Source organism: Mesoplodon bidens (genome assembly GCF_964165515.1).
Source record: "Mesoplodon bidens genome assembly, chromosome: 3".
NCBI lineage: Eukaryota > Metazoa > Chordata > Mammalia > Artiodactyla > Ziphiidae > Mesoplodon > Mesoplodon bidens.
In genome coordinates this window covers 37,975,284-37,991,675 of record NC_138178.1, presented here as the reverse complement: position 1 = coordinate 37,991,675, position 16,392 = coordinate 37,975,284, and the positions used below count along the sequence as shown (strand labels likewise).

Here is a 16,392-nt window from a genome sequence, read left to right as displayed (position 1 = left end):
CGAAGTATCATTGGCGGTCTTTCTTAAAACAACTGGTTCAGAGAATCTCAGGATTGTAAGGATATTTAAAGGTAGGCCAGTCCTAGCTAGAGAGAGTTTAAATTCTCCTCTGCTGTTAGAACCAATAATAGGGATTTCTCCCATCTAGAGTCACAACCTTCTCTACAATTGAGGATTCTTCTATTTGCAACAAAAGGATCCTTTTCATTAAGAATATTCCCCCCCCTCGAATGTAAAAGTAAAATAAAAATATAGAACTTTAGAAAATTAAAAGAAAAAAAAACTTTTAAAAATCACCATCTCGTTACCCAGATACAATTAAAAACAACTTTCAGTACACAGTATTATCTTAACAGTTTAAAAGTATACACATAGGTAGATAGAAAATTTGGGGATCTCATTGCATGTGCGGTTTTGCAGTTTTTTCCATCTAACATTACATATAAAAACATTACTTTAAAAAGCTGCACGATGTTCCCCTTGGGGGTGCACCATACCTTATTTAATCATTCCCAAGCTGTTTCCTTTTTTTCTCAAATTAAACTTTTATCCTGATCTTCGATTACCTTCTTCAAGAGAAACGCTTAGAATTTACTAGGACAAAGGAAGTGAACTTATAATTTTTAATATTTTTTTCTTAAATTACAGAAAATTTAAGTCTTCGCCATCAGATCCCGCTCCATAGAAAGTCTAGGGTGGCTTTAAACCAGGTCGATTCAAACCATCCCAAATTCTCTTCCCCTACTATTTTCAAGGTCTTAGTAAACCTCTCCCAGTACAATCGCACGGACCCAGTCCTCCTTCGGAAAAGAGAAACTTAAAGCCACAGGCCCCCAGCACCACCTCTTTAAATTTTAAACTGAAGGCCCAGGCCAATGAACGTTAAGTTTCTCCCGGAGCACAGAGTCCCGCCCGCCGTCCCTCAGTCCACCAATCAAGCAGGGCTCTTCTCCATCATCCTCCCAATCAGCGCCAAGGATGAAAGTTGCTCACGTAACTTACGTAAGGCAAGCGACCAATGGGAGCTGACCTTGGGGGTTAGCTCCGCCAATGCCAGCAGCCCTTGGAGAGCGCGGGAGGCTTTCGACCAGGGTTCCAGAGAGAAGCAGAGAAAGGCGCTGGTTCTTTGAAGACAGGGCCTAGGAGAGAGCGGCGCCGGCCCCGGCTCTAACCCTGAGGCGGCTGCGCGGCCGACATGGCCTGCTGTCACAACGTAATGCTGCTGCTGGACACAGCGGGAGGCGCCGCTGGTGAGAGCCCGGTCCGGCGGGTCGCCCTGCGCCTCCTCACGTACCTGAGTTGCCGGTTCGGCCTGGCCAGGGTCCGCTGGGCCTTCAGGTTCTTTGACTCTCAGGGTGCGCGGAGCCGGCCTTCCCGCGTGTCTGACTTCCGCGAGCTGGGGGTCCGCTCCTGGGAGGACTTTGAGGAGGAGCTGGAGGCCAGGCTCGGGGATGGCGCCCACGGCGCCCACCTGCCGGGCCCGGCGCCCAGGGCCACCCACACGCACAGTGCCCTTATGGAGACGCTGCTAGACTATCAGTGGGACCGGCCCGAGATCACATCGCCCACGAAGCCGATTCTGCGTAGCAGCGGGAGGAGACTGCTGGACGTGGAGGGCGAGGCCAAGGAGGCCCAGTCTGCGCTCGGCGGCTTTGTGAACGCCGTCTTCCTCCTAGCCCCCTGTCCGCATTCGCAGAGGGAGCTGCTGCAGTTCGTGTCCGGGTGCGAGGCCCAGGCCCAGCGACTGCCGCCTACTCCTAAGCAGGTGATGGACAAGTTGCTGCCCAAGAGAGTCCAGGAAGTCATGATAACCCGAAAAATCACCTTGTACTGGGTGGATACCACCGAGTGGCCTAAGGTAAGATTACACAGCGAACTCAGATTTTAGTACGTGGTGCTGGTGCTGATGAACCAGAACTTGACAGCGTCTGCAGAGCAGCCCGTGGACCCAGAATGAGACTAACATGACCAACAGGTGTCCCTTCAGAAGGAAAGTTCTGGGGTCACAAAGAGGGACATTCATCACAACGGGATAGGTAGGTCCTCGGTACCTACTGAGTCAACGCGTTTGAGGTCCTTCACAATTTGGGCCCTATCTGTCTTCCCAGACTTAATCTTTCCTACACACGACCCTTATTCCAGGCTGTTGAAACAGTTTAATTGGCCAGCGGGCCTTGACGGCTTGTTTTGTCTTAGCAGTGAAACGCCACTGCTCTCTCTTCTGTGCCAGTTTAAATCACACTCATTCTTTAGGGCCTTTGCCCACATGGCAACTACTCAATCTCAACTTCTGAATTTCCAAACACTTCTGTGGCACTTACCCTTTCTCCATTATATGTTCCAGTCATGCAGTCCCTCACCTTCCATCTAGCCTAGAAATAACCTCAGAGGCAGGCACACACATCTCTGTATCTCCTGCAGATGTGTCGTTGCTTGTTATAGGTGTTCAGAAAATATTTGTTGACCAAATGAACAAATTCTTATGTACTTACAGTCCTAAATGGCTAATTTGAATTTTCGTTGAGGCAGTGGAGCCCCCGCTCCAGTGATAAGTATAAATTTCTACCTCCATCATTTTCTTCCCGTCGCTTCACTTTGTCCATAAATAACTTGATTTGAGGAGCCGCTACATTGAGTACCGACTACATTGTTGTAGCTGCTGGGGATGCGGTGGTCAGCAAAGGAGAGTTTACCTTCTGGGGGAAGATATATTAGACAGGTATGTTTAACAGATTAAACAGATAAACAAGTGATAGGATTTCAAATAATGCTTTCAAGAAAATAAAGCTGAGTAAGGGGCTGACGGTGGGGCAGAGGAAGTAGAAGCAGGAGACAGTTGTAAATAGGGTCGTAGTCAGGGAAGGTCTTTTTGAACAGAGAACTGAATGGTGAAGGAGGAGGATAGCGAAGGTTGGGCAAGAACATTCCAGGCAAAGAGAAGAGCCAGTGTAAAGATCTGAGCTGGAAGTGAGCCTAGTTTGTTTCAGAAACAAAAAGGCAATGAATGCTGAAACCTTAGTAGGCAAGGGTAAGCACAGTAGGAGAGGAAGTTAGAAGGTAGCAGAGGCATATCTGTAGGGCCAAGGTAATAAATTCGGACTTTGTTCTAACTGTTGGGAAAGTGGCTTAACCAGGTGAAAGATGTGATTGCATCTGTTGGAAACATATGTCACTAAAGTAGGGGTGGGTTAAACTGCAAGGTTGCAAATGGGAAATGAGCAGATACTTAACACAAGTAATGATATAGTGGGTTAAAATTTCCAAATTGCTTTCACATGCAAAGCCCAAGGAAGACTTAGCAAATGAAACGTAAGGCAGCAGTGGCTGGTCAAAAGAAAAGGAAAAGGCAAAAGTGTTTAAGGGAATGGTAAACATTGACAGAGAAAATGGGATCCTAAAACTTAGTGTGTTTAAGGCAGCAAATCAAGTGTTGGACACAATACACAACACATAAGGGCTAGATTTGGGATAGTTGATATTAAATCACATCGAAGACTTTATGCTGGAATTGTATTTTATCAAATACTGGCTAGAAATAAGTCTTAGCAGATTGGGCTTGGAGATTCTTTTTCTCGTTTCTGAATGGCATTAAAATAAGTAGGTTGACAGGATCTTTTTAAAGATTCTTCCAGTTCACACATCCCGTTATCTGTGGAGATGGGTCTTCTCTGAGGCTTCTTACATCTGTTATGTTGTTTCCCATAAGAAAAAGCCCATCAGATAATCTTAAGCTTTTCTGGAATTTTTTTTCTGGTGTAGATCTGCCTTTTCCTGTTCAAAAGCCTCTGCCTAGCCGCACTGTGGAGGCAAAAGGGAGACTTAGGTTCTGTCCTTGGGGAGCTCTCACTATGAGGGTAGAGAGAAGAGAAGAGAAATTCCAGGGTCTGTCATGTGGAGCTTACAGTCTGGGAAGTAAGACTGGGAGAAACAGAGTCAAGGAGGAGGGAATCCAAGCACACAGTACTCTTGCAAAGATAGAGGATAGAAGGGAGCATAAGAAACCTCTCTCACATTTTCCACTTTATGCCTCTGATTTACTCAATACATATCTGTTGTTGAACCAACTGCGAGGTATGCTGAGTACTGGGTGCACCATTAGTGAGCCAGACAGATGTGGTCCCTGCTGTCTTGGAGCTTATAGTCTTGTGGACATTTATAAATCCCTAAAGTTGAAACTACCACTAGGACTTGTCTGTTACTTAGCCCATAATGTACATAAAAATGAAAAATGTAGCCATAATCTATATACTGGTTGTGGTTTTTTTTTTTTTATCATGTTCATATACTTTTAATCAAAGCTAATGTCCTTTTCAGCTCCTTTTAAAGTTTTACTTTTCATTTGCCAAGCAATTTTTTTTTTCCTGGCTGGTCCTCTGACTGAAATAATTTCAACAAATTTTTTGTTTCCCTTTGGCAGAAAATCCTAATCAGGATCTATGGTACCTGAACTGGTTTACCATTCTCCCCCTTAGCAGTGAGCACAGGTGTGGCTATATGGGTGGTAACATCAAATACTAATTGATTAATCTATCACAGCATTTTCCAAACTGATAGGCATAACCAAAACAAAAGCTTGGCAGTACATTGCTTATCTTCACTACATGTGATAGTTTCTGTTGTGCTCTGATACTTTCTTTCCTGGTTTTTTTCTTTAACACTGATCTTAAACCATTCAGTTGATTCGTCATAGGGTCCATCCAAGTTCATCAGCATCACGATCCTCATTTTAGAAGCACTATCCAAGAGAGTCGTGGGTTCTTAGACTGGACTATCATTGCCTTGCTGTGGACTTGGGCACCCTTTGAACTTCAATATAATGGAAAGTTTGGAGAGGACCTAGAAGACCCTTCTAGTTCTAATTTTTCACATTCACATAGCAATTTGTGGTTCACAGTTGTCAGCTCACCTGTGGAGTAGGCAAAGCAGCATGATCAACGTATTCTAGGGTAGGTGCGCCTTTATGTTCCCATAGTACCTGCATATTGTCGTGGTATATTGTGATTCTGAGCTAAATATTTCATGTTATTGCTTTTTTACTCACCCCACCCTTGACTTTAAGATCATAGAAGACAGGGACTATGTCTTGCTAGTTCATGGTATTATCATCCTGGGTCCTTGGACTCTTTATTTATTTATTTATTTGTTGTTGTTGTTTTCAGAATTACATTTTATTTCACATTGATAGAAACCGTGAAAAAGATTTACATTTTCCCATGTTACAGCACATTTCAATGGAATATTTCTTGCCATAAATTAGATCTTGCTGATTTGTGTACGTGAAACAACAGTTTATATTCTTCAAGATAAAAGCAAAATGACTTAGTAAATGATTGTTTAAAAACTGTAAATCCAGACATAAACATATGGCTTCATTATTAACATCCTACACTGTCCATACGAAATCATTTCCATCATCAAGTAGCACCCATTTATAAAGATGCGTTCCTAACGGTGTTCTAGTCAGTTGGAATACAGCAGAAAAATTAACAACAGCTTAGAAACATCAGGCATATATTTTTGCTACATATTAAACTGGATGGTAACTACACCATATGTATTGAGTTCTGACTAACTTTTATTACCCATAAACTTGTTTTCAAATAATGTTAACCAATAATCTGAAAAATCTATTTAAAATAAAATAATTGCTACTTTTATGTTTGCACAGAAACTAACTTAAAAAGATCCTCCCTGACTGCAGTGAAAATTTCAAATAAGTCCACTGGCAGATAAAAGTAAAGCAAATTTTTCAAATGGATTGTTCATTTCCTACAGCAATCGGTTTCAAACATATGTGCAAAATAAGTAAACTAAAACTCTATGCTGTGAGGAGAATCATCTTAGAACAAATCATCTTAGAAATTACAGTTTGTAAGATCAGTCTTAAATATTTCAGAACATACTAGAATATGACCTAATTATTCTTTCAGCTAATTACAGAAAAATACAACCACAGAATTATTCTCGTTACCTGGACTGAAGATTCGAGTAACTCTGCAGGCCTAAACTGCAGACAAAGGTACAGTTTCAGAAGTAGTGTAGAAACTTTGAAGGGATGTCTGGCTTCTTTCTACAAGTACAAATACACTTTCAGTGCCGTCATGTCTGTGATTCAGAATGTCAAATTACAGCACATATTGACAGCAGATGTCCATGGCAAGTAGGCAATATTTGCTCTGTTATGAAGGATAAAAAAGAAGAAAGAACACATTTCTTTTCTAGAGAGGAAAAAAGAGTATTAAATAGAAATTATATTCAGGAAAGAAAAACCTGGTCCCCAAAATAAAAGGGCCGTTAATTGAAGACGGCAGTGTTTCCTTTTATTGACACTTGGAAGCCTTATCCCTATTTGAGGGATAATGTAATAACACCTCATTCTTATTACGCATTATAATCATTAAGTACATATGAACACATATATAAAAATACAGATACTGCATGGTGACTAAGTACTTTGGGAATAAGTCCAGAGTCTTAAGTCACAGCACGCATAGACTTTTTATGTCTTAACTGCTCATTTATACCCGAACAAGTTTTCATTAAGCATACTAATAATTTTCAAGTGATGTAATAAAAAAATCTGGTTACAGTATTTTACTATTTTGCTGAATTACATAGGAGAGAAAGAAGCTAGCTGCTTCACCTATTTTAATACTAATATATTCTGGATCATGTTATACAAATACAAACATAGAAACTTAAAAGATCATAAATCTCCCATGAGGAGATTTATTTAGTCTGTGTCATTGGTGTGTATTTGCAAAACATTTTAACACTGCAAACATCAGAGGTTTCAAGATCGGGCGCAGAAAAAACTTTATACTCTACGACGACGCTGCTGGTGTGCGCTTCTCCACACGGCCTCTCAGTGACGTCAATCCATGGGAGGTAGGAGTTTATCGATGAACTGCTTGACATCCATCATTTCCTGTTGACATGAACTGTGCATCATGCCTCCATAGGTTTTGAAGGTTACACTGGTTGGATTTACCAATGTCTTTAGCCTTTCAGCAGTAAGAGAACCAAACATTAGGGGAACTAAAGGATCCAAATCTCCATGGCACTGAAGAATAGAAACGTCTCTATTCACGCCACTGATAGGACCCTGTGGAAAGGAAGCCCGCAGGGACAGCCAGCAGCTGAGAGCGGCGACGCCGGCCAGCTTCTGCTGTGTGGTCAGTGCTGTGTACAGAGAGAAAGCTCCTCCCTGAGAAAATCCTCCCAAAATAATTCTGTTAGAAGGAATGCCATTCTTCACCTCTTGGTCTAGCAAAGCTTTTACAGTTTCTGCTGCCTGTTTAATTCCAGTTTCATCTTCCTGTGAATCTGGTGAAAGCCCAATAATGTCAAACCAAGAAGGCATGGCCATGTTCATATTTAATGTTACAGGCATAACCGGTGCATGCGGGCAGATGTATTTGATGTGGGCGCTTCTGATACCCGCAAAAGCTTCTGCCCACCCATGCCCTGTGTCTCCCAATCCATGAAGGAAAATCACCACGACGGTGGCCTTCCGGACGGCGGGCACGATGGCAGGCAGCGTGGCCGACATGTTATTGCCGCACGTACAACGGCTCCACCGACCGCGCGTCGGAAGCGGAAGGCGGAGCGGGCGCCGGGCCACAGTCCAAGGGGGTGCGAGCGCCGAGTCCGGCCCGCCCACGGGCGTGCGCTCAGGCCCTTGGACTCTTTAATCAATAGAAATTGATATGAGGCCAGATGAGAAATTCAGGCAAGGCTTTACTGGGACTCGTGCTGCACAAGGGGGCAAGAACAAGAAACGGGCCCTCCCTACTCCCCAGAGAGGGGTGGGGGCCTGGTTCCTTAAATGGGGGTGTAGTAGGAGCAGTTTGGTGGGCTGGGCAGGAGGTGCAGCTTAGGTGGTCTGTGTACCCCCTTGGTGCTGTGTGCAGGGATCATGCTCAGCACTCTGCTTTTGCTCTCAGCGCCTCAGAAATGGCAGTTGATTTGTGGCCTTTTTGTATCCTATTGTTCATAATTGCCCTGACTGCATGCAATTATTTTTAGTCCCTTATAGTTTCTTTGTATTCGTTTGTCCAGGTGTAAGCACTCCAGTAAAGGGTCCCATGTCCCAGCCTATCTCAATGGCACATAAAGGTTGCTCAATAAAAGTTAGCTGAAAGAAGGTTGGATGAAGAATCAGCTATGTGTGAAGGAGTGAGGAATGGCTTTTACAGAGACAGCAGGGTTTGAGCTAGATAATGAAGTATAATAAGCATCCAGTTGGTGAAGATGGAAGGGGAATACACCGCAAACAGAACCAGCAAAAACACGGAAGCATTGTAAAATGTGGCATGTTCAGCAAACAGCAAATGGTTCAGTGTGCCTGGAAGGTAGGGATGGATGAGGGAAGATTAATGTGTTTGGAAATATTGTTTAGAGCTGGGTTGTAAAGGGCTTTATGGCTATACTGTAGGGCAGTGGGAAGCCCTTCAGAGTTTTTACAGAAGTAGCATGGTCGGATACGTAGTTTCGAAGAATACTTCTTAAAACAAAGGAAAGATTGGGGGCAGAGCACAGACTGTAAGCTGCAGTAAGAGTCCAGACTTTCACTGAAGATAGAACTGAGAAGACCCGTTTGGTCTCCACACAGACCCGTGGGTGCAGGCAGGGTGGGTGAGTCTGTGGTGATCACCCTCTAAGGGAGGTGCTCCTGCCTCTCTCCTGTGACACTTGGCCGCTGTTGTGTTGTGGAGGACATGATTTTTTTTTATTAATGTGTAATGATTTTGCATTCCTTCTAACGTTTTATGATTTATCCCTCGTGAGTTGCATCACTTCTGTTCCTTGACAGAAGATAGAATTGAAGTGCTATTTTCTCTAAATAGGTGCTTTCTTGAAGGCATATTATATAGCAGTTATGCAAGTAATGGGATGCTGGCCATTATTTGTGTTTGGTTCAACAAATACATTAATTGTGTAATTTGATCCTTTAATGTACATATCAACTTTACTTTCTCCTGATTTCCCTTAGCTTTATGAATGCCTAACTTACAATAACCCAAGATTCTTTGTAATTTTTATTTTAGTTGTGGGAATCTCCGGACCACCTTGGGTACTGGACAGTATGTGAACTGCTCCACCATGTAGGAGGCACTGTCTTGCCATTTGAAACTTTCAGCCAGGATTTTACTAAAGCTGGGGAAACACTGCTTGGTAGTGAAAGAAAGCTGCCAAGGGAACCTCACCTCTCTTCATGGATTTCAACTCTGCCAACTGATTCCACTTTAAACTGTTTGCTCTGTAATTCTCCTGAGTATGAAGCCTCATTTCCACGGGTGGAAGGAACATTATTTTTCCCTGTTGAAGGTAAGCAACTAATACTTGGGGCCGGGGGCGGGGGAGGAGTGGTGATGGGGTGGTTGGTCTGGGTTTCATTCATTTCTGCAAGGCAGGCCCATGAATTCTTTAGAATTTAGAATCTCCAGCAGCCTAGGCACTCCATTAACGCTTGTCATTGAAAGATATCTAAGCAAAATCAGAGATACCACAGGAAAGGACTGAAGTTTGGTACAACTGTAAGCCCATGTAAAAAGGACAAGTGAATGTTTTTAAAGAGTTTCCCAACTTTTTGCAAAGAAGGATAATATTGTTCAGGTGCCCAAGCAAATGGGTAGTAAGGTTTCACTGCTTCATAAAAGAGATTGATAAATTGAAGATCATAGAAAATCAATGATTGACTCAGAGAAGAAATAACAAATTAGTCAACTGAAGCAGAAAATGGTGCCTGGTACCAGGAAGAGCCAACATGTTGGAATCTTCATAAATTTGCTTTATCATATGATTTGCTATATAGTGAATCTAATTTCTGAATCATTATGTAGTCACATAAATAATACCATATACAGATATGTACATAAAACTATATTATACACTATGGACAATTTAAGGAAATTTCAAGAGTAGTTTTGAAACTTTCAGCCAGGATTTTACTAAAGCCGGGGAAACACTGCTTGGTAGTGAAAGAAAGATGTTAAGGGAACCTCACCTCTCTTCATGGAAAGCAGTTTTGTCTTACATGGTCTTTAGAATTTAAACTCGTAAGATAGGATGCACTGTATTTTATGGATTTAAGAAGCAGTGGGTTTTGTGTGTGTGTATTGCTTGAATACTTATTTCTAAGTCATAATTATTGAGAAGTTCTGAAATCAAGTCACACCATTGTAATTCCAGTCATATACAGCTTTTCCTATAGAACTGAATGAACTTACTATGATAGCAGTAGAATGAGGGTTGAAGTGTGAACTAAGTGACAATACTAGTACCTCGGCTGGCAATCTAATTTTTTTTTCTTACTATTAAATCTCTTATTAGGAGCTACTTCTTATATTAGAATTTCAATATTCTTTATTTCTAACAGGCAAAGAGATTCAAGAAACATGGACAGTTACTCTAGAACCCTTGGCCATGCATCAGAAACATTTTCAGAAACCAGTCAGAATTTTTCTAAAAGGCACAGTGACCCAGTGGTCCCTCCCAACAAGCTGCACTTTGGGCACTGATAGCTGGATGCTACAAAGTCCAGAGGGTAACAAATCAACCCAAAGGATGTTATTTCAGCAGCTGGTAAACAGCCTGACTGCTGAAGAGTTACATCTGGTAGGTATCTTCCACGTGGCAAGTTATTCTGGTCTAATAACACACTGGTAAAGTGAAATAAGTGCATTTATGAAAAGCCAAGGAGTGCCTACATAATACAGTCTCAGTGAAACAGATGATATTTTTGCAAGTATTATAGCATCGTGACAATGCTCATTAATGACGAAACAGCTTATAAAAATTGCATGTACCTTGAATCCAATTAAACCAAATTATATTCACATAGGGAAGAGGCAGTGGGCCAAATGGAATGATTATATTAGGGCAGTGAAGTGATGGGTGGTTTCTCATTTTTTAAATGTTGCATTATGTATTTATTACTTTTACGTAATAAATATATTTCATTTTTTTTAAAAACCCTACGTTGTAAAATTAGATATACTAGTGTCTAGTAGTTATACAAATTTAGTAATGTCTTCTGAAAAGGAATACATACATACCCAGATTTGATATAAAGGTGATGCTAATTTTTTAACTACCAGTAATTCCTTACCTTACTTTGTCTTTTGCTTTTGTAAGCTCAGAAAGCTTTTATCTTCTGGATTCCACTGTAAAACATTCCAGAGAAAAACTGAGTAGTCATTTGGACAGATGTTGTTCTAAGAGTTATGTGCTCTGACAGAGCACTGGAGTCAGGGCGTCAGGTGACCTGGATTAGATCTCAGCTCTGCTGCCCACCATGTGATCTGAATAAATCCCCTTAAGTGGTAGAATTGATTCCTGGTTAAGGGCATGGGTTTCAAATTCATACACTCTTGTCTTCTGCCTCTTATTAACTGGGTGACAAACAGGTTACTTATTCCTCAACCTTAATTCCTCCTCTATAAAATGGGGATAATCTTTTTTTTTTTTTTGCTGTGCCTCATGGCATGCAGGATCTTAGTTCCCCAACCAGGGATCGAACCCATGCCCCCTGCAGTGGAAACACAGAGTCTTAACCACTGGACCGCCAGGGAAGTTCCGATAATAATCATTTTTACTTCAGAGTGGTTATGGAAATCCAGTGAGTTATAATAAGTACATAATAAGTGCTTAGTAAATATTCCTAATAACCTTAGGTTTTTCTTATCTGTAAATTGAGGGATTAGGATTAGATGATCAGTAAGTTCAGTTCTAGCACTAATATCCATGAAGTCTGTCTTTTCCAGTTTTCTCTTTTATATTAATCATTGGATGAAACGATCATTCTGTCTTTTACTAAACTACATGCCTTTTTAGACATATGTCAACAATATTCCCAACTAATTAGATCTTCTTATGTAGGTTACCAGTGTGGACCCTGGTGAAGGCTGGCCCCCCATCACTGGAGTTATTTCCCCCTTCTCTGCCAGTGCTACAATTCTCACTGTGTTCCACACCAAGGAGACTGAATTTCAAAGACATTTTCTCCAAACGGTTGTGGCAGAGAGCCCCCAGGCTTCAGCTTCCCTTTTTTCTGAGGTTGTGGATGGTGTATTGAATCAGATTCACAATTCACCTGAAGATCCTGCTACCTCAGGTAAGCTTCTGAAGCAATAACTACCATACTCTAGGTTAGTGGTATACCATCTTTTCTAGCAACATAACTTTTTTTCAATGTGCTCTTAGTAGAGCCCAATATCTGTTATAAAATAGATAAAAGTAGGCTACAATATTTCTGGCAGTTTAAATCATTATTTATAGAAATCCTGAGGCACTTCTGAGGAGGCCAAAGGCTCTGTGAAACCAGTTTGAAATTGAAAGTATAAGAGGAAACCTGGTTTTTAATATGTTTAATAAAGACTACATGTAAAACTGTTATGATTCTGTCTTCCTTCCACTTTGTTGCACTGTTACTGATATGATACAAACCTTATTTATGCTAGATAGATATAAATATAATCAATTTGTTATTTCTTCCATTCATATTTACTCAATAGATTTGTTGAGTGCCTGCTGTATGCCAGGCTCTGTTCCAGGGGCTGGGAGTACATCAGAGAACAAAATAGACAAAGGTCTCTGTTCTTAAGAAACTTATCTAGTCAGGGGAGACAAGGCAATAAATTAAATAAGGAAATTATATGTATGTTTGAAAGAGTTAAGTGCTATAGTTATAAAGCGGAGAAATAGGAATGGGGAGTGTTAAACGATAGGAGGGTTGTTATTTTAAACAGACCTTGTTAAAAAAGTGATATCTGAGCAAAGGCTTTGAAGGAAGTGATAGGGAGAGAACATTGTAGAAGCAACAGTAAGTGCCAAGGTTTGTGTGTCTGGTGTGTTTGAGGAACATTCAGGAAGCCCGTGTTTGCACATTTTTCATAGACAACATAGGCCTGTTGGGAGTGGGGGTGCAGCTGAAGGAACATTTGTTAATGATGCTGCTTTTTATGTCTTTGGAAGAATGCAATCAGTCCAAGGGAGGAGCAAGTGCTTGGAATTCTCTGCTTTGCTTCTAATGCCTCTTCTCCTCTTCCATCTCTGCTCCTTTGTTTCTGTAGCTCCGCCTACTCCAGAATGGGCCCAGCAGGAGCTTGGCCGCACAGCTCCCTGGAATTCCTCTGTTGTGGAGAAGTGGTTTCCTTGCTCTAACTTTAGTGGTGCCAGTTCAAATTTGATGGAGTCATTTTGGTAAAACTTATTTTTTTCTCTGGGTATTGATTATTGAAGTCAGCTCTCAGTTATCTGCATGTGAGTTTGTTGTTGTTGTTTTTAACAGACCACCTTTTCTGAGTATAGTCCAATAATATTAAAAACTAATTACAAATGGAGAATATTGTTTAATGGGTATAGAGTTTCAGGGGGTTTTTTTTTGTTTTTTTTTTTGCAGTACGCGGGCCTCTCACTGTTGTGGCCTCTCCCGTTGCGGAGCACAGGCTCCAGACGTGCAGGCTCAGTGGCCATGGCTCACGGGCCTAGCCACTCCACGGCATGTGGGATCTTCCCGGATCAGGGCACGAACCCGTGTCCCCTGCATTGGCAGGCGGATTCTCAAGCACTGTGCCACCAGGGAAGCCCCTAGAGTTTCAGTTTTACAAGATGAATTCTGGAGATGGACGGACATGATGGTATTATGAATATACTTAATACCACTGAACTCTGTACTTAAGAGTGATTAAGATGATAAATTTATGTTGTATATTTTATCAGAACTAAAAATTTAGAAAAAGTTAATTACAAAAACAAAATACACTCATAGATGTCAGAAAATATTTAGTATTAAATCTCAATAAAAAAGGAAAATAGCAAACTTGAATAATGCAGCTAAATTTATACTTAAAGGGAAATTTAAAGTATCTTTTGAAGAGAAAAAATAAAAACCAATTAGCTGAGACCGACACACTTAATACAAGAGAGTAAACCCAAAAATTAAAAAAAGAAGGCAATAATAAAAATAATAAATCAAATAGAAATCAAGAAAAAAAAGATGATTCTTTGAGAAGCCAAATAAAATAATCTATAGCAAGATTGAGCTACTTGTATGAGCAGTCATAAATAATATTGGAAATGTAAAAGATATGGCAGGAATTCAAAATATTAAGAAGTAAATTTGAGGTTTATTTTTCCCATAAAGATACCCAGTTGTTCCAACTCCATTTGTTAAGACAATCTTTTTCTCAATCACTGTGGCACCTTTGTCAAAATCAGTTGACCACCAATGTGCAGGTCTATTTCTGGAAAGAGTCTAGTCCAGAAATTATGTTAATACCACATTATCTTGAGTAGTGAAATCAGGTAGTCTGTGTCCTCTCAACTTTGTTCTTTTTTTTTCTCAGAATTGCTTTGGCTATTTTAGACACTTTGCATTTCCATGTAAATTTTAGAATCAGCCTGTTTCCACACACCCAGAAAAAGCCTGCTAGGATTTTTGATTGAGTGCGTATTGAGCTTATAGGTCCATTTGGGAAGAATTGACATCTTATAATAATGAGTCTTCTGATTCATGGACATGGTACAGCTCAAAAAGGCTAAGAGCATAACAGGTGCACCTTCCCATATGAGATAGCAAAATTTACCATAAGGCTGTAGTAAATAACATAGTGTGGTATCGGTGCAAGGATCAACAGATAGACCAGTGGAGTAGAAGCAGCAGGGAAAGAATAGACTTCAGTAAATGGTGGTGTTGATTGGCTATCCAGAAGAAAAAGATAAAAAATTAGATTTCTACTTCACAGCAGACATAATGATAAATTCCAAATAAACTGAAAAAACCAAACGTGAAAAGTAAAAACTTTAAAATTGTAAGAAGGAGAAACACTAGAGAAGAAGATTAGGCTAAGGGTGGATTTCTCAAATAAGACCTAAAAAATTCAAACCATGATGGAACATATATGACTATAATGAATTTTAAAATGTTTATATGATGAAGACTAGTCATAGACTTGGGTAGCTGTAATCCATATAACCAGCAAAGGATTAGTATCCAAGTTAGTACAGATCTCCTAAAAATAAGAAATCCAGGGCCTCCCTGGTGGCGCAGTGGTTGAGAGTCCGCCTGCCGATGCAGGGGATACGGGTTCGTGACCCGGTCTGGGAGGATCCCATATGCCGCGGAGCGGCTGGGCCCGTGAGCCATGGCCGCTGGGCCTGCGCGTCCGGAGCCTGTGCTCCGCAACGGGAGAGGCCACAACAGTGAGAGGCCCGCATACCGCAAAAAAAAAAAAAAAAAAAAAAAAAAAAAAAAAAAAAAAGAAATCCAATAGAAAATCGGGCAAAGAATGTGAACAAGCGGGGTATCCCTGGTGGCGCAGTGGTTAAGAATCCACCTGCCAATGCAGGGGACATGGGTTCGATCCCTAGTCCAGGAAGATTCCACATGCCGTGGAGCACCTAAGCCCATGTGCCATAACTGCTGAGCCTGTGCTCTAGAGCCCATGAGCCACAACTACTGAAGCCCGTGCGCCTAGAGCCCATGCTCTGCAACAAGAGAAGCCACTGCAATGAGAAGACTGCGCACCGCAACGAAGAGTAGCCCCCGCTTGCCGCAACTAGAGGAAGCCTGCGTGCAGCAACAAAGACCCAACACAGCCAAAAATAAATAAATTTTTTTAAAAATTGTGAACAAGCAATTCATATGAGGAAATCCAACAGAGCAGTAATTTGGAAAGATACCCAGCGTAGGCAAGTGGAAATTAAAACCACAACATGGAAAAACCCACCAGATTCTATTTTACACCTATTAGGTTGTCAAAAATTAGCATGTGGGAAATGAGCACATTTTAGATGGTAGAAGTGTAAAGTGGTTACAACCATTTTAGAGAACAATGTTCCTAGTAAAGCAGAAACTTCACATACTCTGACACTCAGCAATTCTACTTCTAGGTGTCTGCACTGAAGAAATTTTTGCACAAACACAAGGAGAGCTGTGCTAGAATGTTCATTTCCAGTGGAAAGGACTAGCAGACTCTCAGCAGGGAAATGGATAAATAAATTACAGTATAGTTTTACAATAGAATATTATACATAGATTAGTAAAACTGGATAAACCAGAGCAACACGTGAAAAATATGTTGAGTGCAAACAAAATTGCCAAAGGATGGTGTTGTATGATACCATTTTCATAAGATTTACAACATATGAAACAGCAGTTTGTTCGTTTTGTTACATATGTATGTCTCTGTAAATAAGGTACACACGAATCTAGGAATACCTCTGGGAGGAAGGGATGGGAAGAAATTGGGTGAGGCTTTCTCTGTGTCCATGATGCTTAATTTTATTTAAAAAAAATCTGAAGCAGTTACAGTAAATTAACGGGGAGAAAGCAACCCTCCTCACTGCTCAAGGACATACCAGCACACTTAGGAGAATTAGGCTGCT

At 41.0% G+C, this 16,392-nt stretch overlaps 2 protein-coding genes across 2 annotated transcripts in view; one reads left to right on the top strand and one right to left on the bottom strand.

Annotated features, from left to right (window-relative positions):
* Positions 1 to 1,088: 1,088 nt before the first annotated feature.
* Positions 1,089 to 16,392, top strand: part of TICRR (TOPBP1 interacting checkpoint and replication regulator) — a 50,769-nt gene continuing 35,465 nt past the window's right edge. Inside the window, exons 1-5 of the mRNA XM_081229360.1 lie at positions 1,089 to 1,858; positions 9,051 to 9,330; positions 10,382 to 10,620; positions 11,884 to 12,118; positions 13,077 to 13,206. Coding sequence (XP_081085486.1) covers positions 1,196 to 1,858; positions 9,051 to 9,330; positions 10,382 to 10,620; positions 11,884 to 12,118; positions 13,077 to 13,206 — 1,547 coding nt within the window. The 5' untranslated portion in view covers positions 1,089 to 1,195. The remainder of the gene's footprint in view (positions 1,859 to 9,050; positions 9,331 to 10,381; positions 10,621 to 11,883; positions 12,119 to 13,076; positions 13,207 to 16,392) is intronic.
* LOC308614732 (acyl-protein thioesterase 1-like) lies at positions 6,730 to 7,665 on the bottom strand. Its single transcript, XM_081229359.1, has one exon. The coding sequence runs from the start codon at positions 7,550 to 7,552 to the stop codon at positions 6,875 to 6,877; it is 678 nt and encodes a 225-aa protein (XP_081085485.1). The 5' UTR covers positions 7,553 to 7,665; the 3' UTR covers positions 6,730 to 6,874.